General features: G+C 42.4%; 1 protein-coding gene and 1 long non-coding RNA gene across 6 annotated transcripts in view; one reads left to right on the top strand and one right to left on the bottom strand.

Annotated features, from left to right (window-relative positions):
• Nucleotides 1–19,194: 19,194 nt before the first annotated feature.
• On the bottom strand, nt 19,195–23,599 carry LOC140738689 (uncharacterized). The gene is made up of 2 exons (XR_012101422.1): nt 23,439–23,599; nt 19,195–22,819 (listed from the first exon to the last, which is right to left on the bottom strand). It is a non-coding gene; the product is annotated as an uncharacterized lncRNA (long non-coding RNA).
• Nucleotides 22,814–25,486, top strand: part of celsr1a (cadherin EGF LAG seven-pass G-type receptor 1a) — a 368,062-nt gene continuing 365,389 nt past the window's right edge. For all 5 annotated transcript variants that reach the window (XM_073066355.1, XM_073066354.1, XM_073066352.1 and 2 more), the window contains exon 1: nt 22,814–24,468. In XM_073066355.1, the coding sequence (XP_072922456.1) occupies nt 23,475–24,468 (994 nt within the window). In that variant the 5' untranslated portion in view covers nt 22,814–23,474. The remainder of the gene's footprint in view (nt 24,469–25,486) is intronic.

Below are 25,486 nucleotides of genomic sequence, written 5' to 3'. Positions count from 1 at the left end.
AAGCACTGAAGCCCAGAGCAGCCATTGCTAGGGCTCTGTGGGGAAGGACCACAGGGCCCTTCTGCTACCCCACATGGAGGCCAAAATTGGGTGGAGAATTTTCTTGGGCAATGAAAGTATATGTAGTTTATCATGAATAAAGTCTATTTTCAAATTTTAAAAAACACTCAGGAATTAATGCAAGTTTACACTGCTGCTGGATTTCATGAAGAGTCCAACATCACAGCTGAGGAACTCTGACAAAGAGTGACTTCAGCAAGCATGCAACCATCAAGTTCAAGCAGAAGTTCAAACCAAAAGCCGCGGACGAACCAGGAGGTACGTTGCCTGCTGAAGGCTAGATCTGTGGCAATCAAGTCTGGTGACCCAGGCCTGTACCAGAAAACCAGGTATGATTTGCGGAGGTCTATTTCAAGGGTGAAGAGACAATTTCGAACGAGGTTGGAGGTGAGATTGGATGCACGGCAACTCTGGCAGGGTCTGCAAGACATTATTTCACTAGCAGATGAACTCAACACCTTCTGTACAGGGAAGGGAGAAAACAATGACCACTGTGACGATCCCTGCTGCACCTGATCACCATGTGATCTCCGTCTCAGAGGCCGATATTAGGCTGTCTTTAAAGAGAGTGAACCCTCAGAAGGCAGAAGGTCCTGATGGAATACCTGGTAAGGCTCTGAAAACCTGTGCCAACTAGCCGGAGTATTCAAGCACATTTTCAACCTCTCACTGCTACGGGCAGAAGTTCCCACTTGCTTCAAAAAGGCAGCAATTATACCAGTGCCTAAGAAGATTAATGTGGGCTGCCTTAATGACTATCGCCCAGTAGCACTCACATCGACAGTGATGAAATGCTTTGAGAGGCTGGTCATGACTGGACTGAACTCCTGCCTCAGCAAGGACTTGGACCCATTGCAATTTGCCTATTGCCACATCATGGCAATGGCATACACAATCTCAATGGCCCTTCACACGACTTTAGACCACCTGGGCAACACAAACACCTACGTCAGGATGCTGTTCATTGACTATGCCTCAGCATTTAACACTTTCATTCCCACAATCCTGATTGAGAAGTTGCAGAACGTGGGCCTCTGTACCTCCCTCTGCAATTGGATCCTCGACTTCCTAACTGGAAGACCACAATTTGTAATAACACTGGTAATAACATATCCTCCTCCCTGATGATCAACACTGGCACACCTCAGGAGTATGTGCTTAGCCCACTGCTCTACTCTCTGTATACACATGACCGTGTGGCTAGGCATAGCTCAAATACCATCTATAAATTTGCTGACGAAACAACCATTGTTGGTAGAATCTCAGGTGGTGACAAGAGGGCATGCAGGAGTGAGATATGCCAATGACCTGGCACTCAACATCAGTAAGACAAAAGAGCTGATTGTGGAGTTCAGGAAGGGTAAGACGAAGGAACACATCCCAATCCTCATAGAGGGATCAGAAGTGGAGAGAGTGAGCAGTTTCAAGTTCCTGGATGTCAAGATCTCTAAGGAGCTAACCTGGTCCCAACATACCGATGCAGTTATAAAGAAGGCAAGACAGCGGCTATACTTTATTAGGAGTTTGAAGAGATTTGGCGTATCAACAAATACACTTAAAAACTTCTATAGATGTACCGTGGAGAGCATTCTGACAGACTGCTGCACTGTCTGGTATGGAGGCGGGGGGCTACTGCACAGGACTGAAAGAAGCTGCAGAAGCTTGTAAATCTAGTCAGCTCCATCTTCGGTACTAGCCTACAAAGTACTCAGGACGTCTTTAGGAAGCGGTGTCTCAGAAAGGCAGCGTCCATTATTAAGGATCTCCAGCACCCAGGGCATGCCCTTTTCTCACTGTTACCATCAGGTAGGAAGTATAGAAGGCACACACTTAGTGATTCAGGAATGGCTTCTTCCCCTCTGCCATCAGATTCCTAAATGGGCTTTGAATCTTTGAACACTACCTCACATTTTTTAATATACAGTATTTCTGCTTTTGCACGTTCTAAAAAATCTATTCAATATACGTAATTGAATAACTTGTTTATTTTTTTAATTTATTTTTTCTCTCTGCTAGATTATGTATTGCATTGAACTGCTGCTGCTAAGTTAACAAATTTCATATCACATGCCAGTGATAATAAACCTGACTCTGATTCTGAATCTAAGAGCATTTATAATGATACATGTTATCAGGTTGCCATGGAAATGCCTCTATTTCTCTGTTAAGTCACAGCCTAAAATTAGCTTGTAGAAATTCCATGATAATTTTTAGTATCTTCCCCTCTCTCTCCTGTTTTTAATTTTTTTTTTTTGCTCAGCATAACAAAACTTCCAATTTCCAGATACACTTACATTTACATTTCTTCCCCTCACAGACATCAGGTATCAGAACACTTCCATCAAAATATAGACATCACCACATCATCCTATACAAAAGCCCTTATTAGTATAGCAGACAGGTTTACATCTATATACTGCAGAAAAGGTTGCCATGTTTTATGAAAACTATTTGTTTTTGAGTGTACCATACATGTCAAAAAGTCCAAAGGAATGTATTCCATAATTAATTTACGCCAACCAGAAAGTCCAGGGGCCTTATCGGATATCCAACAAAGTAAAATGTTCTTCCTCGCACAAAAGGTCAGGATGTTAAAAAGTTTTTTCTGATGTGCATTAATAATACGACTGCTGGATAAGCCTAAGAGAAAAGACACTGGGTCCAGTTCAAGCTCCATCTTCAGAATCTTTTCCATTTCACCCAAAATATCACTGCAGTATGCCTAAAGTTTGGGACAAGTCCAAAAACAGTGGGTGAAGGTTGCAGTATTTACTTTAAATTTAGAACACATTGGAGAAACCCCCGTCTTAAATTTCGAGAAGCAATCTGGAGTCAGATGGCCTCTATGCAGAATTTTGAGTTGCAATGCTTTAGTTCTATTACGAACTGAAAACTTCTTTGCATTATCACAGATGTCTTCCCATGTTTCAGCTGTAATCTCTACTCCCAGCTTTTCCTCCCAGACCCTTTCCAGCTGCTCAGCCTCTCCACGAGAACATTCCCTCAGGATGCTGTAAAAAGTACTGATGGAAACTTCACCCTTAGAACAAAACACCATCTTTTCAATGTCAGAACTATAGAAATCAGTTAACAATAATGTTTTTTTCTGTATATAATCTCTTATCTGAAAGAAACTAAAAAGATCCTTGTCGGGTCTGTTAAATTTCTGTACTATTTGACTAAAAGACATCATCGTTCCTTCATTAAACAAATTTCCTAGATGGAAAATACCCTTAGAAATGCAAAATTTAAATCCAGAATCCACTATGCCAGGCTGAAAATCTGGACTGCCAGTTATTGGAGTGAAGGGTGATATTTTCGCTGCATTGCCCTCAATTTGCCGCACCGCCCTCCAAGCCCTGACTGTATTAATTGTTACTGGATTGCGACAATATTCCTTAACTAGTTTCATCTTATTGAGGAAAAGCAGATTAATAAGAGGGCATTTTGCTTGTGAAGCTTCAATGTCTAGCCAAGTTGAGGAGGGGTCCCTGCAAACCCAGTCAACTACATAAGACTAAAAGGAACTTAATTGATATTTTTTGATGTCTGGAAAATCCAGACCCCCAAGACTACTGGGAAGCTGTAACTTAGACATTTTAATACAGGGTCTTTTTTTGTTCCAGATGAAAGAAACAAACCAACCATTTATTTTTTTAAGTATTTGTTGGGTAAAAATGACTGGAATCATTCGTATCGGGTAGAGCAGACGAGGAAGAACGTTCATTTTGAGCAAGGATATTCGGCCAAGCCAAGAAATATGAAGAGTGCTCCATCGCTCAAGGTCCTGTTTGATTTTGTCAAATAACTGTGTAAAGTTAGCTTTGAACAATTGATCAAACGTAGGTGTGATAAATATACCTAAGTAAACAAAACCTGTCTGCGACCATTTAAAGGGGAAAACACCCTGAGTGTCAGGTACCTGCTGCAGGTTCCCCAGAATTCACTAGAATTCACTAGTGAGTCCATCAGGACCAGGGGCCTTCCCACTTTGGAGCTGTCTTACAGCTTCCTGTATCTCATGTACAGATAATGGAGCATTGAAGAGGGACTCTTGTTCAGAAGAAATGCCTAGGAAATCTAAATTCCTGAAAAAGGACTCCATCCTAGATTGTCCATCATTACATTGCTCAGATTGATACAGTTTAGAATAAAAATTCTTAAATACAACATTAGTCATTTTAGAATTACTAATGAGGGCTCCTGTCCCATCCCTAATGGAAGCAATAGTCTGAGAGGCATTTTTCTTTCTAGCTAAATAAGCCAAATACCTACCTGGTTTTTCAGCATATTCAAACAATCGTTGTTCAGCAAATGCCAATTTTCTTTTGGCTGCTTGTGTAAGTAAAGAGTTTAGTGTACAGTGTAGGGCTGTGATATTCTGTAACTTGACTGCAGAAGGCTTACTAATATAATCCTTTTCCACTGTCGCAAGCCTTGTTTCCACTAGGCGCTGCTGTTCCGCAGCTAGTTGCTTCTTACTAGCAGAGTAGGAGATAATTAATCCCCTTGCATAGGCCTTAGCGGTTTCCCAGAGCATCAATGGACTACTAGCTGATTTGGAATTAATAGATAGGAAAGTTCTGAATTCGGAAGTAGTCTGTAAATTTATTATCTTTTAGAAGAAAAGGATTCAGCCTCCAATGTCTAGATCGTGCTGAATTATCTTTGGGCTTAATATTTAAATATACTGCTGCATGGTCAGAAATAGCGATATTTCCAATTGTGCAGGATACAACTAAATCTAGGAGCATTTCTGGGGTTAGAAAAAAGTCTATTCTGGTATAACACTTGTGTGGATTAGAAAAAAATGTGAAGTCTTTGAGGGATGAAACAAACTCCAGACATCCACAAGTCCTAGTTCTCCACATAATCCCATGATTTGTTTGGACTGTGAGGAGAGGAATGGGGGACCACTAGGCACTCTGTCCATCAATGGGTCCATAAGACAATTAAAATCCCCACCTACAATAATCTTTTGTATTGAAAAGCTTGTTAGTTTGGAAAAAGCATCTGTTAGGAATTTGAGAGGATGAGCTGGAGGGAAGTAAACATTGGGAATACCATATTCTTCTCCATGTATTGGAGCCTTAACAATCACAAATCTCCCATACTTATCCTTAATGCCGTCTAATAACTTAAAAGGTGTTTTTCCTAATTCTCTCTCCTGTTTTGAAGGGATTATTTCCTCATATATGTTCTACTTCTCTCTTTATGAATGTTTCTCTTCACAAAATCTTCCAAGACATCACCTAGCCTTTAATTTTCTTTCTTCCCATCCTTAGAGATCCAACACTGCTTCCTGATAAAGAAGCATTTCACTTGTACTTCTTCCATTTTATCATTCCACCTTCAGTGTTCATAATGATATCTCCTCCACCTTGCAGAGACCACACAGATCGGAGACCACCTTGCAGAACATTCTCATTCAATCTGAAAGGGTGATGGTGAAATCTGAGACAGTTGTTATTTTAATTTTGCACTGCCCTTCCACTCTAATCTCACTGAATTTGGCCTTCTACTCTGATTTAAATAAATTCAAAAAATTAACACCCTGCCTTCTGACTTTTGACAAAGAATTCAACAATTTCTGATTATCAACCGTTTCGGTCTTATATCTCACGTTTGCAGAACTGATTTTTTCCCATCTCCTCTTTTAGCATTTCAGGTATTATCCATCTCTTCCTATTCACACCTCCTCCAGGAATACCTTCAGCACCCTCTATCGGCCAGCACTACCACTTATATCATTCAATCTCCCCTGGTTCCATCTCATCACAGACATTACATCTTGCTGTCTCGACCACTCCTTCTGTCTCTGTTGTTCTAATTCCCAGTACCAATGGGCGGTTATCAACAGGAATAATTAACAATCTTTACCTCTACAAATGCTTTCTGACCTTTTGAGTAATGCCAGTACTTTCTGCTTTATTTCAAACTTCCAGCATCTACAGTTTTCATGTCTTGTTTGAACAGATTTTGGCTAAGATACGATTTAATACCTTATATTACACACAAATAGATTTTCTAATCATTATCCTAACTTGGGGGGGGGGGGTGTAACTATATTATAGAAAATGCTAAATGTGAAACCTCAGCTACTACATAGTGGCCTCTTTATTAGGTACCTCCTGTACCTAATAAAGTTGTCACTGCGTGCATGTTCATCGTCTTCTGCTGATGTACCCATTCACTTCAATGTTCGATGCTCCTCTGCATGTCACTGTCATAATGCTTGACTATTTGAGTTATTGTCACCTTCCTGTCAGCTTAAATCAGTCTGGCCACTCTCCTCTGATCTCCCTCATTAATAAGTCATTTGTTGCCTGCAGAACTGTCAGGCCTCCACAGCTAGGCATCTCCCAGTCTCCTGCCAGCTAACAGGGATCCCCTGCCACTTGTTTCCAACTTATCACCTGCAGCCTATTTAAATCCAACTCCCATCCACAGTCCTTTTGTTCACCCACCCAACCAGCCAGCCTCAAACAGTTGCTCCCAGCCCTTAGTTACCTTATTGCCTCGTTGTATTGAGCATCTGTTCTCTCTTGTTTTGTGGTCCCTCATGGCTTGTTGTTTTGCAGTTTATTATTTAACTGATTGCTCACCGCTAAATTGTCTTCACTGTTCTGCTTTTGGATCAGCCTCCTCTACATTTCCTGACAGGATGGGTGAACCAACGATTGACCCAGTAGAACATGCTCACCTAAAGGAAGTCATCCGTCAGCATGAGCACACGACCAGAAGCAGCAGGAAACCGTTGACCATCCGCTTGTTACTCTCAAACAACGCCCTGTCTCAATACAGCAACTTTGCAGCAGTCAGTCTCCTCCTTCGAAACCTCAGTTTCCAACGCCCGAATGGGTCCCCAAGCTGATGTTGCAACTTCCTGTCCCAGTGCATCTTACACTTCGAGCTTCAGCTATCTCTGTATTCTGCAGACTGAGCCAAGATGGCCTTCATCATCTCTTTTCTGACTGGGGGAGCTCTGACTTGGGCCACCACTGACTGGAACAATAAAAGCACCATTTGCGATAACTGTGAGGAATTCACTGCTCAGATGCACTAAGTTTTCAACCATTTGGGAAGTGGAAGAGGGTCACTGGATCAGGTTCTTTGCCTTTGTCAAGGATTACACCATGGAATTGGGTACTCACTCGGAGGACTGTGACTGAAATGTGGAAGTGTTGCTGGCCCATCACCATCACGGCCTCTGGGTGTGCTTGAAAGACAGCAGTCTACCCTGGAAGTGCCCAACAACCTCGAAAACCTCATCACTCTAGCCCTCCAAAATGTCAAGCGTCTTATGGAACGACCATGCAGATCATCGGTCAGAACCCCAGTTCCGTTCCCAGAACCATTTCAGACTGCACAAGCTTCATCATCTACACCTCCAGAACTCATGCAAGTAGGGAGAGCTCCCTCAACAAACACCTGTCCTCCAGGAGCATGAGGGTCGGTGGAGAAACAACTTGTGTGCTTACTGTTGAGTTGCCAATCAGCCACGTATAAAATACCCACTGCGTCTGGGAAAACGGCACCACTGTACAGATGAGGGACTCTCTATCTGGTAAGCTATCTTGGTTTCTCATTTCAGCACTCTCTCCCTCCTCCTCCGCACCCTGGTCAGAGTGTATACATCGGAAAGCACTACAAGTTCATCCAATTCCTCCGTATTGGGTTACTCCTGACTTCTGAGACCCAAGCCATGGATGACTGCATCGCCAATGCGCTACAGCACAGCTTTATTCAACCACCTCAGTTTCCAGCCAGTACAGGATTCTTCTTTGTCAAAAAACAAAGATGGGTTCTCCGTCCCTGCATCGACTACCATGGCCTCAACAAAATCACCACTAAGAACCATTACCCTCTTCCCTTGATGGATAAACACTCTGCAAGTCCCTTGAGATCATCAGCAAACTGATCTACAAAGCATGAACAACCTGATATGCATCCGCCAGAGAGATGAGTGGAAGCTGGTGTTAATAACACCCACAAATACTTGGAGATGCCTTTTGGACTATCTAACAGTCCAAGCCTTCATCAGCAGGATCTGCTGAGACATGCTACACAGGTATGTGTTCATTCACCTCGATAACATCCTTATCTTGTCCAAGGACCTCCAAGACCAAGTCTGTCATGTCCATTCAGTCCTTGGGCATTTCCTCAAAAACCAGCAGAATTGCATGTTAGAAAAATGCCATTTCTAATCCCATCATTTCCTTCCTGGGCTACATCTTTTCACCCCAAGGCATAACCATGAACCCAGATAAAGTGAGTGCCACCATTGATTGGCCTTGACCGTGCTCCCTCAAACATCTACAGCCTCCTGTACCAAATCACCTATCTCATGGAAAACCTGGTCTGCTGCCATGGTCCATGCTTTTGAGGAGCTCAAGAGACCCTTCGCCACCACTCCCATTCTCCACCATCTGTAATCTCTGGAGCTTTTGTGGTAGAGGTGGACACATCTGATGTGGGCATCAGGACCATCGAGGACCTGTTGCAAAGACACACCCGTGTGCCTTCTTCTCAGTCAAGTTCAACTCTACTTAGTGCCATTATGGAAACAAGGAGCTACTCAACATTAAATGAGCCTTGGAGGAATGGAGTCATTGGCTGATAAAATACACCGAGCCCTTCCTCATCTGGATGACTATCAGAACCTCAAATCCATTACAACAGACCCTCAATTTAACAGCCGTCAGGCTCACTGGGCAAACTTCATTGAACAATTAAACTTCACCATCTCCTACTGACCCAGCTCCAAGACCACTAAGGTGGATGCCTTGACACCACAGTTCAAACCCAGATGAAACGGACATTGGCCTGCAGCCCACCATTCCATCCTCTTAGATCCCCACCCGATCATTTGGGCCAGGCCGTATAGCATGGGTCTGCTCTGTCTGACACACCTGACAACTGTATGCACGTGCTGCGGCCGTGCATTCCGATGCACTCCAATGGCCCCCACTCCTCACCCTCTCCAGCCATCCAGGTGCATGACTGTCCTGTATTTTCTGTGATGCTGATTCTGCTGGCCCACCATGATCAAAGATGTACTTGAGTGAGTCTGTCACTATCTGCCATCAATGTGCCCAGTCCAATTCCTCCAACCTGCGGCTTTTTGGGCTCCTGCAGCTTCTACCGGTCCCTCGACACCAGTGGTCTCACATCGCCGTGGATTTCATCACAGGTTTGCCACTTTCTAATGGAGCCACAGTGATCATGACAGAGGTGGACTGGCTCTCCAAGTCAGCCCATTTCATTGCCCTTCCCAAACTTCTGTCAACCACTGAGATGACAGACCTGGTTCTCCAACATATAATTCATCTCCAAGGCCTCCCCAGGACATTGTATTGGACTGGGCCCCACAATGCATCTGCTGCTCTGGCAAGCCTCCTGCTCTCTCCTCTGCATCACAGTGAGTCTGTCCTCTGGCTATCATCCACAGACCAATGAACAATCCGAAAGAGCCAATCAGCCAGTGGAACTGTTTCTGCGATCCTTCACACCTCTAACCCTTCCACGCAGAAGAAATATCTGCTCCCTCAGGATCACACCTACTTCCCATGTGTGCTGCTTCAAGCCCATTGTTCATGGACCACTCAACCCAGCTGAGTCTGCACCAAAGGAACCAAGGATGTTGGATGGTTGTCCAGTGTAAATGGTTTGCCAGTTGATGGATTCACGTTGCTGTGAACAGAGCATGCAGTCCCTAGTTGATTTGGAAGGGTGCAATCCAGAGGACAGCTCTTGGGTGCTGTCCAGTTTCATCTCGGATCCATTGCTCATCCAGAAGTTCCACCTGACCCATCTGGATCATCCTGGGCCATTAGGTGTCGGCCATAATATGTGAGTTCCTGTGAGGCCTGCACATGCATGCACCTCCCAGTCTCCAGCCAGCTGACAGGAGTCACCTGCCACTTGTTTCCAACTCATCACCTGCAGCCTATTTAAACCCAGCTTGCATCCACATCCTTTGTTCACCTACCAAACCAACAAGCCTCAAGCAGTTGCTCCAAGCTTTCATGCCATATTGCCTTGTCATGTTAAGTTTCAGTCCTCTCTTGTTTTGTAGCCATTTGTGGATTGTTAATTTGCAAGTTATTATTAAAATGATCGTTCACACTAAATCGTCTCTGCTGCCTTACATTTCCTGACAAGAACTGCCACTTACTCAATATGTTTTTTGTTTTTCACACCATTCTCAGTAAATTCTAGAGACTGTTGAGTGTGAAAATCCCAAGAGATGAGCAGTTTCTGAGATACTCAAACTATCCTGTCTGGCACCAACAATAATTCCAGGGTCAAAATCATTTGCATCTCTTTTCTTCCCCAGTCTGACGATTTGTCTGAACAACAATTTAACCACTTAACTATGTGTGCATGTTTTTATGCATTGAGTTGATGCCACATGATTGGTTGATTATATAGATGCATTAGCAAGCAATAAAGTGGCTGCTGAGTGTATGTGAAACTCTAGGTACCACAGCACTGTGCAAAAGTCACAGGCACGTATATATAGATAGGGTGTCTAAGACTTTTGAATTGAACTGATTTGCACAGCACTGTAGTAATTTTATGTATTGCACTGTACTACTGCTGCAAAATAATAACAAATTTCATGACATATGTGAGTGATCATAAGCCTAATTCTGATATGGTCTCTATTGGGGACAGAGAGTGGGAAGGGGTCAAGGAGAGGGGAATCATGACTTGGAAAAGGGGAAGGGAAAGAGGGGAGGGAGCAGGAAGCACCGGGAGACATTTCTGCAATGGTCAATAAATCAATTTTTTGAAATCAAATGACCTTGCCTGGTGACTCAGGGTTGGGTGTATCTGCACCCATGCCACCCCCTCCCCCCAGCACTCTTTCTCTGTCATCTGCCCCACACCCCTCCCATGGCACTCCACCCTCACCATTCCCAACTTCCTTTGTTCCTGAGAGATTTACAAACTCATTTCTGCTCCACATTGACAAATACAGTACTGTGCAAAGCAAAACTCTCAGGCACTCTAGCTATATATATAAATTTGCCTAGGACTTTTGCACAGTACTATTTATTCTGTGTAGAATGATTGTGTAAAATTTACTTTGAGGGTTATACCTGGTAACTCAATGACATAATGCATTGTAATAAAATGTTCAAGATGTTCTCTACGTCATCTGATATAATATTGGTGAAAATGCTGAAGTACTTAAACTAATGTTCACTTGTAAGCATTTATTATTTCTCAACAACTTTTTCCTAGCATCGTTTTAATTTTTTTTTACCAAAGTTAAATCATCAAATCTGGAGAAATTCTGATTGCAAGAAAAAGGTGTGGTGCTGAACCATACAAATAGTTGATAAAAAGGCTCAAAGATTTGAATGAACTTATTTTATCCTTGCGTAGATTTCTTTGTATACCAAATGTGCCATGTTATATAACAATTGAGAGAAACAACTGCATGTTATACTCCTCGTGCAATCCAAAACAGAATAAAACAACCATTTTTGAAAGATGGAGAAAGAGTCAACAAGATTACTAGTACATTTTAAGAAAAGAGTTTAAATTTCACCATTATTGCCAACATGAAAAAAAAAACTGGAGATGCAAAGAAGACTGAAGATAGTAAATCGAAATGTAGATGGTTTTAACACAGGATAAACAAACAAAAGTCTTTAATAGATAGAGCCATTCCAAACACACATAACTTACAGAAATCAACAAGTGTAAAACTCTGAATTAAAAGAGGAAATTGAAAGACTATGGAATATGGGTATACATTGTCACGATAGTAATATCTGCAACTGATATCTTCCCAGAGTCACTACACTATAGCGTTAAACAATCAGGGCTATATAGCAATATTTATGTTAATCTCCAGAAAGCCACAATACTAAACACCACTTGAATAGTCCAAAAGTACATGGTAATTGAGAAATGAGTGCACTTGGCTATGTGAAACTTAGGTTTCACCAGCTTAAACTGAGAAAAAAATGTTATAAATAATAATAAATTAAGTGTTGACGCGTGGCCTAGTGGGCAAGGCATCAGACTAGTAACCTGAAGGTCACTGGTTCGAGTCTCAGCTGAGGCAGCGTGTTTGTGTCCTTGAGCAAGGCACTTAACAACACATTGCTCTGGGACATCACCGGTGCCAAGCTGCATGGGTCCTAGTGCCCTTCCCTTGGACAAAATCGGTGGCGTGGAGAGGGGAAGGCCTGCAGCTCAGGCAACTGCCGGTCTCCCATACAACCCTGCCCAGGTCTGCGCCCTGGAAACTCCAGGCGCAGATCCATGGTCTCTCGAGACCGACGGATGCCACCACCACAAGTAATGAATGCAAAAGCAAAAGTCACAATTTTGCAATGAAGAGACAAACAATGACCAACAGGATATTCTTTGCCAGAATAGTTTTGAGACACATTTACCAAATGGTTTTACCCACACCCTAGACCTCATTCTCATCCTGAAAGTATTTCCCACCATCATCTGCATATGAAATCAGCATTACAATTTTTATTAACAGAGCATTCTAAGATAACAAAAAAGTGAGAATTACAGCTGGAAATTAAAAAAGAATTAAGTATTAGAAATACTCAGCAGGTCGGGTAGTATGTTGGGAGAGCAAAACAAACTTAGTGCTGCATGTTTATAATCATTCTTCACATCCGAAAAATGTTGGAAGTTTAGCAGGTTTCAAGGAAGTATAGAAGAATCAGGTGGAAAGAACAAATGAAGTGTGTTATAAAATGAAAGAGAGGAAAAATTAAATGACAAAGATATCAGCATAAGGCAAATTCAGTGATATCAGAATCAGAATCCTCCAAGAGGAGCACAACCTTGTCATAGTGTTTGAAGGCTTGCGTGTCTCAGTAACCTTGAGAACTATGTTGGCTGGAGTCAGTGCTTTATACTTTGGCTCTTTTTAGGGTCATTCATGCCAAACAGGTCAAAGGGTTAGAGGCCAAGCTAAGAGTGGTCCACCAGTCCTCCAGGTTCAGGGGATTCAGCTCAGGGATAATAAACCTGACTGGTAAAACAAAATTGTTGCAGAAACAGCAATGAAGAAACCTTCTACATCTGAGTGTGATGGTGTTCCTGAGTTTCCAGTGGGGCTTGCATGACTGACAGTAGTGAAAACTGCGAGGAAGCACTGAACACCGCCAGAGTTAGAGGACCTTCATTGCTGCCCTAAGCGCCAGTGGAATAATGGGCGGTTGGTAAGTAAGAATCAAAATCAGAATCAGAATTAATATTATCAGCATATGTCGTGAAATTTGTCTTTTCTCTATTATGTATTGTAGCAGTACACTGCAATACACAATAGAGAAAAAGCTGTGAGTTACAGTATATGTAATAGTTAAATTAAATAAATAGTGCAAAACTGAAATTTTAAAAATTGTAGTGAGGTAGTGTTCATGTGTTCAATGTCCATTCAGAAATTGGATAATAGAGGGGAAGAAGCTGTTCCTGAAGTGTTGAGTGTGTGCCTTCAGGCTCCTGTGCCTCCTCCTTGATGGTAACAATAAAAATAATAGGTAGAAATAAAGGGGCTATAAAGGGGGATATTCAAATCCTTCCCACGCATGTTACCTTAACAGGACAAGCATCAGAGTTCTACAGCAAGATTGATAAGTATACTGGTAAAATATAAATAGATGCACAAAGGCTTTCCCACTAGAGCACAGTAAGTTCTCCACTTTGCAAGTGAATGTTTTGCTTAGATTTTTATCATACTCCACATTTGCCACAGGGCAATTGTCATGAGTAAAGTCTTCAAAGGCCTAATTGTAGTGTGTTTACAAATTCTTCAGGGTCATTCATGTGATCAAGATCAGTTGGAAAACAATTTGTAAATCTGATAATCCCACTGTGACTGGAAGACACCTCTTCTGTAAAATAAACTAACAATTTGGAGCATTTTGTAAACCTTCTAAACCAACATCAGGGAAGACTGTAATTTAACTCCAAGTTAAATCAAGATGCAGACAAGATTGCAGCTATTTCTAGTAGCTGACATCTCACTGTGTAGATATGCTGATTGTGATAGTTTTACTGCCTAACCAGAGTGCAGGACTGAAACACAACTCTCAGAATGTCAGCTAAATTAATTTATGCCTCACGTTGCAGTGCAGATTGTGCAGCATATTACAGTACAGATGCTGGGTCACTTGCAATCAGAGTTGTATTCCAAAACAGCAAAACTATGCATAAACCTGAAAATCTTTTGATATGCAACTACAGCAGACCACTGCAGAAAGGCAATCTGTAATGTTGGTTCCAGAATACTATTCCATTGGTCTTTTATTTATTCATTGAGAAACAGTGCAGAGCAGACCCTTCCAGCCCTTCGAATCATGCCACCCAGCAATCCTCAATTTAACCAAGCCTAATCATGGGACCAATTAAACTACTAACCAGTACAATTTTGGACTGTGGGAGGAAACCAGAGCACCTGGAGGAAACCCATGTGGTCATAGGGAGAACATTCAAACTCCTTACAGACAATTGCCAGAATTGAACCCAGGTCGCTGGTACTGCAAAGCGTTGTGCTAACCACTACACTACGTGTCGCCTTTTCTAAATACATTCCCATATCATTCGCACCACTGGTTCAGTTGTTTCTTTGAATTGGTTCAGGCATATGACATGGCCTTGAAATCCTTTTAAATCCCAACATAATTGAATTGAATTGAATGATCTTTATGTCATTATACGTAGGTACAATGAAACTGTTTGGCTTCCTCTCAGGCAATCAAAACAATCAACCAGTAGATAAAAACAAGACAGTAATAGAAAAAGAGTATTAAATAGATAAATAGCAGAAAATAAATTGCACAGCGCCAGAATATCACAGTAATGCACAAAGTGCCATTAGTGCAAGTATTTGAGTCCTTGTGTGTGCATGTGTGTGCTCACAGTTTCAGTCATTGTTCTGTGGGAGTGCTGTGATGGAATGTGATGAATTATGGCAAATTGATTAGTTCATAAAAATAAGATGATCAATTAATGTTTCTAACAGTTCCATAATTTTCAAATATTGTTGGGATTAAACTGTAATTGAAAATATTTCAGAGATTAACCTTTCACGGAGCAAATTCTAAATCACAATTGATCTGTGAAGAAGTTTCTCCTCATGTCAATTTTGGTTCTTTCACCAGTCTCCAGTTTCTCAACACTTCAACTGTTTCCCTTGAACTTGAACTTGGCTTTTAGTGATTTTAATTAACACAGTTATCTATTATAATGTTGCCATCAAAGGACGGGCAGGTCTGGCAACTCAATATGCCAGGACATCGAATTTTCAGAGACTGATTCAAAAGATTAGGGTACATGGGATCTAGGACATGTTGGCAAACTGGATCCAAAATTGGCTCGGCAATAGGATGTGGTGATGGTAAAGAGTGTTTTTTGCAGTTAAATGCTCTTGATTCATGGTGTTGAACAAGGATCAGAGCTGGGATCTTTGCTTTTTTATAATATATATAAGTGACTCCGATGTGGATGTGGAAGGCAAGATCAATAAGTTTGTAGATGACACATCAGTTGATGGAGTTGTTGATAGTGTGGAAAGTCGTCTTAGTTCTGCAGAGTGGTATCGATATGTTGGTGCAATGGGTTGAAATGGCTGATGGAGTTTAATCCAGATGCATTTTGGGACTGTAATGAGGTTAGGACTACACCATGACTGGTAGAGTTTTAGGGAATATTGATGAACAGATGGACCTTGGAGTACATGTCTCTATATCCTTGAAGGTGGTAACCTGGATAAGACTGCACATTGCATAGTAGCCTTCAGAACTCAAGGTATTGAATACAAAAGTAGGGGAATTATGTTCCACCTTTAAAAAACCTTGGTTAGATCTCAGGTGAAGTACTACATGCAGTTCTGGTCTGCAAAGTACAGGGAGGATGTGATAACACTTAAGAGGATGCAAAGGAGATTCACAAGTATGTTGCCTGCGATGGAGCAGTTCAGTTATGAGGGGAGACTGGAGAAGCTAGGTCTGTTCTTCTTGAAGCAGGGGGATACGTGATTGAACTATATAAAATGATGAAGAGTATAGGGAAGATAATCTGAAGGAAAGATTTCCCCAAATCAGAGGTAAGTAAATCTAGATGATGTAGGTTTAGGATAAGAGAAGAAAGACCAAGAGAGGATTTGAGGGGGACCTTCATCACTCAGAGAGTGATAAGCAGGTGGAATATACTGTTTGAAGCTGGGTCACTGACAGCATTTAAGAAGTGCTTAGATGAGCACCTGACCAGCTTCAGCGTAGAGGGCTTGGGGCCAAGGGCGAGGAATGGAATGAATGAAGAAGGATGCTGTCTGGTTGGGATGGGCTGAATGGTCTGCTTCCATGCTGTACAGTGCTATGATTCTCAACATTTCTATCACAAATTCTCTTAACCTTCTGTGCTCCAGAGAACAGCCTCATCATCTCCAGCATTCTTATTGCACCCACACCAATAGGTTTTCAAGAGAGGCTCAAATACCTTGTTTGTATCATACATAACTTTGAAAAGGCCTAGTCTTTATGACTTTCTAATTATTTTTTCAATCAATCCTGGCACTGTTTTCTTAAGCAACACACACAAAATGCTGGAGGGACTCAGCAGACCAGGCAGGCAGCATACATGGAAAAGAGTCAACAGTCGATATTTCGGCCAGACTCTTCATCAGGTCTCAGCCTGAATCATCAACTGTACTCTTCTCCATAAATGCTGCCTCACCTGCTGAGTTCCTCCAGCATTTTGTGTGTGTTGCTTTGGATTTCCAGCATCTGCAGATTTTCTTCTGTTCGTGACTGTTTTGTTAAGATGCAACTTTAGCTCTCTCTGATCCTGCACTCTATCTAAAACTGTACTATTTTAACTTCCAATATATATTGATTCCTCTTCAGAACATTACACTTCATCATTTATGTGTCCACCTATACCATTAGGTTATCAATATCCTCGTAAGGCACCATCCTCCTCACTATTTTCTTGACCAAGTTTTCTTTTATCCATATGAGACTTTTTAAGGCTTACAATAGGGTCAAACACAATAGCTGGAGAAAATCTAGTTTAATGATCATGGTTAAAAACAAAACTTTAGAAAAGACAATACATTTAATAAATTCTTTTATCAATGTTTTCATTTGCATATGATTCAATTACCTGAAAGATTATCAGGAAAATATATTCTGTCTATTTTAAATTCTAGTACACAACAGTTGAGAATTTCCAATGTGGCAATATTGGTTCTGAACATTAAACGTTAGACCTCCACATCCCACCCACACACCCCACCACCAGAGGTGTGCTTTCTCCAAGGTTTAACAAAGTTTAGTTTGGACCATGGAATTCCACCACCTTAAAGCTGCCCTCCAAGCCATGTGCCATCCTGACGTGGAAATATTTTACTGTTCCTTCACCATCACTGGGTCAAAATATTGGAAATTTCTCCCCAACAGCATTATGGGCATATCCATACCTCTGTGACTGCAGTGGTATAAGAAGGCTGTCACCATCACTTTCTCAGGGCAATTAGGAATAGGCAATTAAATACTGGCTCAGCCTTGTCCCTTGAATGACTTTTGACACCAGGTGTAGAACAAGAGCAAATTCTTGATGATTTACAATAGAGATCTTTTCCCAATGGACAAGGAAGTTAAGAAGGTTCTGTGTAATGGCTTCTCCTGCAGCAGACTTCAAGGAGCCTTCTCTATAATTACCACATTCTGTAATTATACCTTTAGATGTCTTTGAGACCCCATGGCATTTTATCCTTCTTCCGAAGAGTGAGATGAAGTCATGCATTTGTACCTGTAGTACATAGATTTAATGGTTAAAATGTTAGAAGTGACAACATAAGTGTAAAATAAAAATTTCAGGTGGGTAAAAGATCATCTACGTATTCATCAAATTTGATATACGTGAAAATTATTTCACAAAAAATGTTCGTATCATTCCTGATTGTTGGTCATTGCTTAGGAGCTGCAATACCAATTTTGCCTAGAGATGGCACTGTATAGGCACTTTTCAGAGCAAGTGCTATTTTGTACCTTTCTCCTTCCGAAGCCTCTCATTCCCCCCATTATTTTGGTTCAACACCTTCATACTATGAAAAGCTGTCCCAGTCACTTTTTAAATTGTTGTTCTTTACTTGGCTTTTAACCTGCCCCAGTATTTTCAAAAGTTAATAAAACACTAATTAATTAAAATTAAGATTTGACATAAGAATTCAGCTTTATAATACCCAGTTCATCTGAAAACAGCTATTTAGCTCAGGCTCTCCTGATTTCGTTCAGTGTTAATGATGAGCAGTTTAAGTGTACCCCTACGTAGCCTGCATCAGAATCAGGTTTATAATCACTGAGCTAGATGACAAATTGCTTTCTGCAAATGCCAAACAAATAAAATGACTGGAATCCACATTAGCAAGGGAGGTTAAACAATATTAGCATGTTTTAAAATGTGTTCATTGGAGAGAAGAATAAAACTTTAAATAAATTGATCAGTTAAGAAATAAATAATTTTACTTAATTATCAAAATTTTCATACTTCCAAAACTGAATAAAATTAAAAGATTAACATTGCCAAGTGCAGAGAATATCCACAACAAAAAATATTTTCCAGAGTCATTTAAGTGACTTCAGAAGTCATACTTCAAAGATAAAACAAAAAGAAAGTCACTTCTGATTCATCTGGGAATCTGTCCAAGAATATCCAGGCACTAATTGGTACAGGAAAATGTGCCAATTACAACTTGTGCCTTAACATAGCACCAATGAGTTACATAAGCTGCATTTGAGCACACAGCATTAGTATGGTGGTAGTCTCCAAAATCCAAATTTAGGCAGAAATATATTAAACATTAGTCAAATTACTCATACAGCAAAAACTGCATTTGAGATTCAAACCATTTGACTAATATTTGTAATTATTATTTGAACCTTCAGCAAAACATGGTTTGTGACCATGTTTTCCTATATATAAATTGTGTGAAATTATCATGGAGTAAAGAATGTAGTTTCCTCACTGGTATTAAGATGCAGCCAGGGTCCAATTGAATTAACTGGATGTATTAGGGTGAATGGATTGAAAAAAATCGCAGTAACAAACACAGTTACTTGAATAACTGAGCCACAATCTGGATTGTATAAAATTGCTTTACTTAGTAAACTGTAGATAACATAGTACAATGTGTATCCCTGCAAAAAGATTCAGATTGAGACCATGATTTCTGCTAGTAACGACCATTGATCACTACCTCTGTAATCAGCTCTAGTTTACCCTTGCTTCATCTTGTTTCTGAACAAGCCATCAGCCATGGCTTTTTAAAGCCTCTAGAATTAACTATTCCAGAATAATTGTGGATAACCTTCCTCATGTTATTCTTTGTAAATTTGATGTTTTCCAAACTCTGCTGAACTTCTAACTCATACTGGGCCCATGTACAATCATCAATGTGTGCTTATTTACTTTGGCTCCTAAATAATCGGTCTTTGGTTTATTATCATCACATGGGGGGGGGGGGTGACGCGGTAGTGTAATGGTTAGCACAACGCCTTACAGCATCAGCGACCTGGGTTCAATTCCCACCTCTGTCTGTACGTTCTTGCTGTGACTGCATGAGTTTCCTCCTGGTGCCCCGGTTTCCTCCCAGAGTCCAAAGACGTACCAGTTGGTAGGTTAATTGTAAATTGTCCTGTGATTAGGCTAGGGTTAAATATGGGGTTGCTGGGCAGTGCAGCTGGAAAGGTCTGAAGGGCCTCCTCAACACTGTATCTCAACAGATAGATGAAAATGTACCTAGATAGTGTGAAAAGCTTTTGTTTGCATGCCACGCAGACAGATCATTCCCTATGTAAGTACATTGAAGGAGTACAAAAAAGGGGATAAAAACAGAATGCAGACTATGGTGTTACAGTTACAGAGAAAGTACAGTACAGATAGACAAATAAAGTGTAGGGTCCATGACCAGTTAGATTGAAAGATCAAAATTTCATCATTATGGTATGAGGTTCATCCAAGAGTGTGACAATAGCGATGAACAGTAATGATTCAAAGTTCTGATGGAGGACTTTATGGACTTATACACTACCTTTTGTAAGATTTTCAGTTCGAGGGTGTTGGTGTTTCCATAAGAGGCTGTGATGCAGCCAGTCAATATACTCTCCACCACAGGATAGAAGTTGTCAGAGGATTCTCACCCTTCTTTCTCTCTCTAAGGTCGTTCAGCCTCTCAATACTCCAGAATTGGCTGCTTTATCATCTCTAAAGTGATCACCACCACCGTTCATGGCAATACCATTAGCCACCAAAGTCCCAAGACCTGGAATTCCCTGCCAAACTTCACCTCCTTTCACTTAGCTTAAAACATTAACATTTACTAAGCTTTTGGCTAACGGCCAAGTTCTCTTTTATGTGATCCCATGTCAAATTTGATGCTTTCACGCCAAATAGCGTTGGTTGGTCTTGCTACTTTTAAGGCGTTATATTAACACAGGCCCTGCTACTTCAAAAGCTGCATGTTTTTATTTAAGCAGCCACGAGCGACGCGTTTAGATAAGAGTAAAGCGACATGGTTACTCTTACTCCATTATCAGAGCTGTCACACAAGTGTCGAATTGTTATGTTGTAATCAACTGCCTCCCAACCCGATGCGGCAGGAATCACGCCAGTACTTAAAAGTCTGTTTCGGGATATCAGTGTCATGAAAGCATATGTAATAAAATATTGAACCGAAGTACCTATATATCACCATATACGACCCTAAAATTCGTTTTCTTGCAGGCATACATAGTAAATCCAAGAAACAATTGAATCATTGAAAAACGTTCCCCCCCATCCCCAAATAGGACGAACAAACAACCAACTGTGCAAATACGAAATAAAACAAACAATAAATATTGGGAGAACATGAGATGAAGAGTCCTTGAAAATGAAAATGGGAACAGTTCAGTGAAGGGGCGAGTAAAGTTATCCCCTCTGGTTCAAGAGCCCGATGGTTGAGGGGTAATAACTGTTCTTGAACCTGCTGGTGGGGGTCCCGAGGCGCTCGTACCTTCTTCCTGGTGGCAACAGCGAGAAGAGAGCAGGATCTAGGCGGTGGGGATCCCTGCGACAACGTCCTGTGTGGATGTGCTTAACGATGGGGAGGACTTTATCCGTGATGGACTGGGCTGTATCCACTATTTTTTTTTGGAGGATTTTCTGTTCCAAGGGCCATACCAAATCATTCTTATCGTTATTGCTTTAATTTCCCGACATCGAGCAATTATTTTGGCAGAAGGGCTGTTCAGGAACGGAATATAGAGCCGGAAGATTTAATAAGGTTTTATGCCATGGACCAATAATTTCATTAAGCAAGGCGAACGTGGACTCCAGTTTGGGAACCCCTATGCTAGAACAGTATTTTCGTTTAAAAGCGTGGAATCAACCGAAGATGGCTAGTTTATTGGAAGACTGTGAAAACTAATACGTGTTTCAAAGAAAACAATGATGTAGTGGAGCCGGTAAATAGACATTTGCCCGGGCTGCGAACACTTGGAAAAGAACTAACACAGAATAATTGAAGGAGTAATACGTAGAATTTATTTCAGGTTCCAGAGATTCTATCATTCGAACCTTTCTCTATTCCGCCCCCTCCCCCCAATATGAATATAGGAAGGACAACTATCTTTTTATATTCTGAGTGAAAGGTAGATCGCGGAAGGCCTCAGAAGTGCGGCGGCGGTTCAATTGTGTGATGTTTGGATTAACAGAAGGAAAGCAACAGCATCTTCAAAATGCGGAATATCCCTCCCTTTCATTAATTCCTTTAGTCGTTTATGTTCATAGGAACTAGCTCCAAGATTCAGATACTTGTTTTTAATTCTCCAAATTATGGGCACAGATTTGTATCCGAATCATTTCTTGGGTTTGAATTATTATTTAATTTCTACCTTAACAAGGCTAATCAAACGGGTTATTAAATAAAGTTACGCTTTTAACTTCAGTGTAGCGAAACATACACAACAGTTGGACCTTGGCACTAATTTTTGTATGAAACAAATTAACTGAGTCAAAGACAGGAATATTATTTCAGAATTGAAACGGAGACCAGAAAATATACATAAATTTCTAAAATCAGAGTAACAATTGTAGAATGGATATTATTTTTCTGATGATCAGACTGTACCCAAGTAATTTATAAATTAAAATGTTAGTCATGAAAGTGAAATTTGTTCTCATTCAAACTAACTACACAATCTAGGAACATCTTGTAATTTCTGCCTGGGTTGTTTCGCTAACAAGTGCTTTCTCGCTCCAAGCCGCTGCAGCTTAAGGTTACAGGCTGTCTCCTTTTCGCTTTGTCGCTTTTGTTTCTCAATGAAACGCCCACATCCCGTCTCCTGGGATCCTTGTTCAAACTCAGCGTCACCATGACAACAACCTGCATTTCTCCACCTTTTTTAAAAAAAACTACAAACGGATGTCTGCGTTTTTTTTCCCCAAGCACACGATCGCCTCTTTTTTCCCTCTCTCCGACACTTTTAACATCTGCACTAAGTTCATAACTTCCCGAGTTGGACACTGGGTCACATGGCGACTGTGTTGTCTGCCTAATCCATTTGGTGGCGGTGGAGTTGTTGGCGCCCGAGTGCGGATCCCGCTATGCAACTGTGTTTGTGATCGAATCGTTGCGTTTTCTTTCGGTGTAACTGTGCACCTCTCGGTGGAAGAGAGGAACAGGCGGGTCCGAAGACTGATCCTGCGCAGAGAGCTACAAGCACACCTGAGAGAGCGAGAGAAAGAGAGAGAGAGAGACTTGTTGCGGGAAGGGGAAGGGACTAGATATCACGCCGGACACCGGGCAAAAGAGGAGAGGGAGGAAGAGAGTTGGAGCAAGCGGCACAGCGGGAGTTACCGAGGGAGGAGGTGGGCTTTGGAGAGCAGGGGGAGGGAGCCCGATGCATTGGGATGGGAGCCGTTGGCCGCCTCTGGCTCTCGTTCTGGGCTCTCAGTTTCCCGCGGGTTCCGTCAGAGGACAGAAGTTTCAGCGTTGGTGAAAGTTTGAAGAGCCTGAGAAACGGGAACAGGTTTAATGGTGGTAACGAGACCCAGGGGTGGCGGAGCCATCTTGAAACAAAGTCGGGTTCAAATTAAAGCAAGGAAGCGGTCGGAGGGGTAAGGAAAAAAAGCAGGAAGGGGAAAAGGGAAGGAATTGACAGGAGCGATAAAAAAAAAACAAGGGGAGAGGGTTCGGAAGTGAGAGAATATAGGGCAAAGTGTGCGTGAGATCCAAGATGACCATACCAGACTCCAGCGGGACTGGGTGAAGGAAGTTGGGGACACAGGTGAAGGGGGCGCCGAGGGCGCCGGCTGTTAGGATGAACAGTTGCCGTGCAATTTACCAGTCCGAGAGTTTGTTTTAAAGAGCCTCCCGAACCATGTCGCTTGGTTGCCGGGTCCTCCTGGTTCTCCTCCTGCACATGCCGCCGTCGGGCAGCTTGAAGCTGCACCTTACTCAGGGGAAGGGCTCGGGCCCCGGGGAGCCGCCACTCGCCAACTTGTCCCTGAATACGACGGGCTGGCTCTACCAGGTGGACAGGCTGGTGACTCCGGAGCCACTGCGGAGACGCCTGGAGCTGGGCGCTCATTCGGGGGAGCTGAGGCAGAGGGGGCCCCTGGACTGCGCGCTGCTGCCCTCCAACCCGTCCCCCCTCTCGCTGCACCTGGGGGCGCCCAGGCCGTGGGGCTACATGGTGGTTCGAGCCCGCCTCGCCGTTTACGTGCATGGCCAAGACTGCTACATCAAGTACAGGAGGAAAGGTGCGCCGCAGCCGCTCGTGCCCGACCTCACCATCGAGGTGCTCCTGGCCAAGGGGCACTCGCGGCAAAGCGGCTGCCTGGCGGCGGGGCAACTGCTCGACGTGAAAGAGATGGTGCCCGCACTCCTGCAGCCGGACGCTCTGTTCTGCACCAGTCTGAACGCCTCACGGTCTCTGCAGCTCGGACCGGGCGGGAGCCTTGCCACGGGGGCTTTCTGTGTGGGCCCGAACACCCAGCCAGCTGTCGCCCACCTCGTCTGCTCGGGTCACCGGATGCACCCGCTCTTCATCCGCGTCAGGGTGAGAGATTGGCGCAGGATCGGCTCGCGGAAAAAACGCCCGTTTCGGCGGAGGCGAAGCGCTAACCGCAGCCCCCAGTTCCAGCTGCCCAGTTATCAGGTGTCCGTGCCTGAGAACGAGCCCGCGGGGACCCAGGTCATAGTGCTGACCGCCAACGATCTGGATGAAGGGGAGGCCGGCCGGCTGGAGTACACCATGGAAGCGCTGTTTGACAGCAGGTCCAGTGACTACTTCCACATGGATTCCGACACGGGAGCCGTTACCACCACACAACCGCTCGACCGAGAGACCAAGGACACGCACGTGTTTAAAGGTGAGTGTTTGCACAAAGTTCCTTGTTTTGGTTTATATCCTCTTTAGAAGTTCCTTGAAGCGTTCAGCTTCGGCCAGTCTCTGAATGTTTAACTCATCCTGGGCTAAAATTGATTACAGAGCTCTTCACTGTAAAAGGTTCACTTAATGTTTGCTTTGCAGTGTTTGACCTACATTAGACAAATATGTAGAATTGTATTCCAGTGTAAACTAGTACTTTAAAGTGGTGAGAAAAATGATTAAACGTTAAAATAAAATAACGTGCCCATTCACAGCTTCACTTCGTCCTTTTCCAGGAGATACTTGACCCAGGTTAAGTCAGGTCCAGTAGCTCATTAACTGTTGACTTTGATAACTTTGTCTCCAGGTTTTACCAGTCACCTAAACACCTGGCTGACTTTTCTATCATCTACTGAACTCATTCAAAAGTCATCTTTTCACTCATTCCAAATATGTTACTGGCTGTATCACAGCCTGGTATGCTGGGGGTGGGGTGAGATTTAATGCACAGAATCAAAATAAGCTGGCAAGAGTTACGAGCTTAGTCAGCCCCATCATAGCCACCAGCCTCAGTAGTATCCAGGATGCTTCAAGGAACAATGCCTCTAAGAGGCAGAGCCCATCATTTAGGACCCTCATCACCCAGGTCATGTCTTGTTCTCTTCATCAGGTAGGAGGTACAAGAGTCTGAAGGAACACATTCAGTGATTCAGGAACAGCTTCTTCCCCTCTGCCATCCAACTTCTGAATGGACATTGAACCCATGAACACTACCTCACCACTTTTTTTTCTATTTTTGCACCAATGATTACATTTAACTATTATTTATATATATATATATTTGTCATAACTCAGTTTTGTCTCTATTATTATATATTGCATTGTTTTATTGCTGCAAAGGTGATTACATTTCATGACACATGCTGGTGATATTAAACCTGATTTGGATTCTGATTATCCCATTCATGATCATTCCCATACTTCCAAAAGTGCAAAGGCTCCTGTTTAAGCAATACCTG

Source organism: Hemitrygon akajei, chromosome 14 (genome assembly GCF_048418815.1).
Source record: "Hemitrygon akajei chromosome 14, sHemAka1.3, whole genome shotgun sequence".
NCBI classification, from domain to species: Eukaryota; Metazoa; Chordata; class Chondrichthyes; order Myliobatiformes; family Dasyatidae; genus Hemitrygon; species Hemitrygon akajei.
The sequence above is the reverse complement of the archived record's forward strand: the minus strand, read 5'-3'. Positions and strand labels throughout refer to the sequence as shown.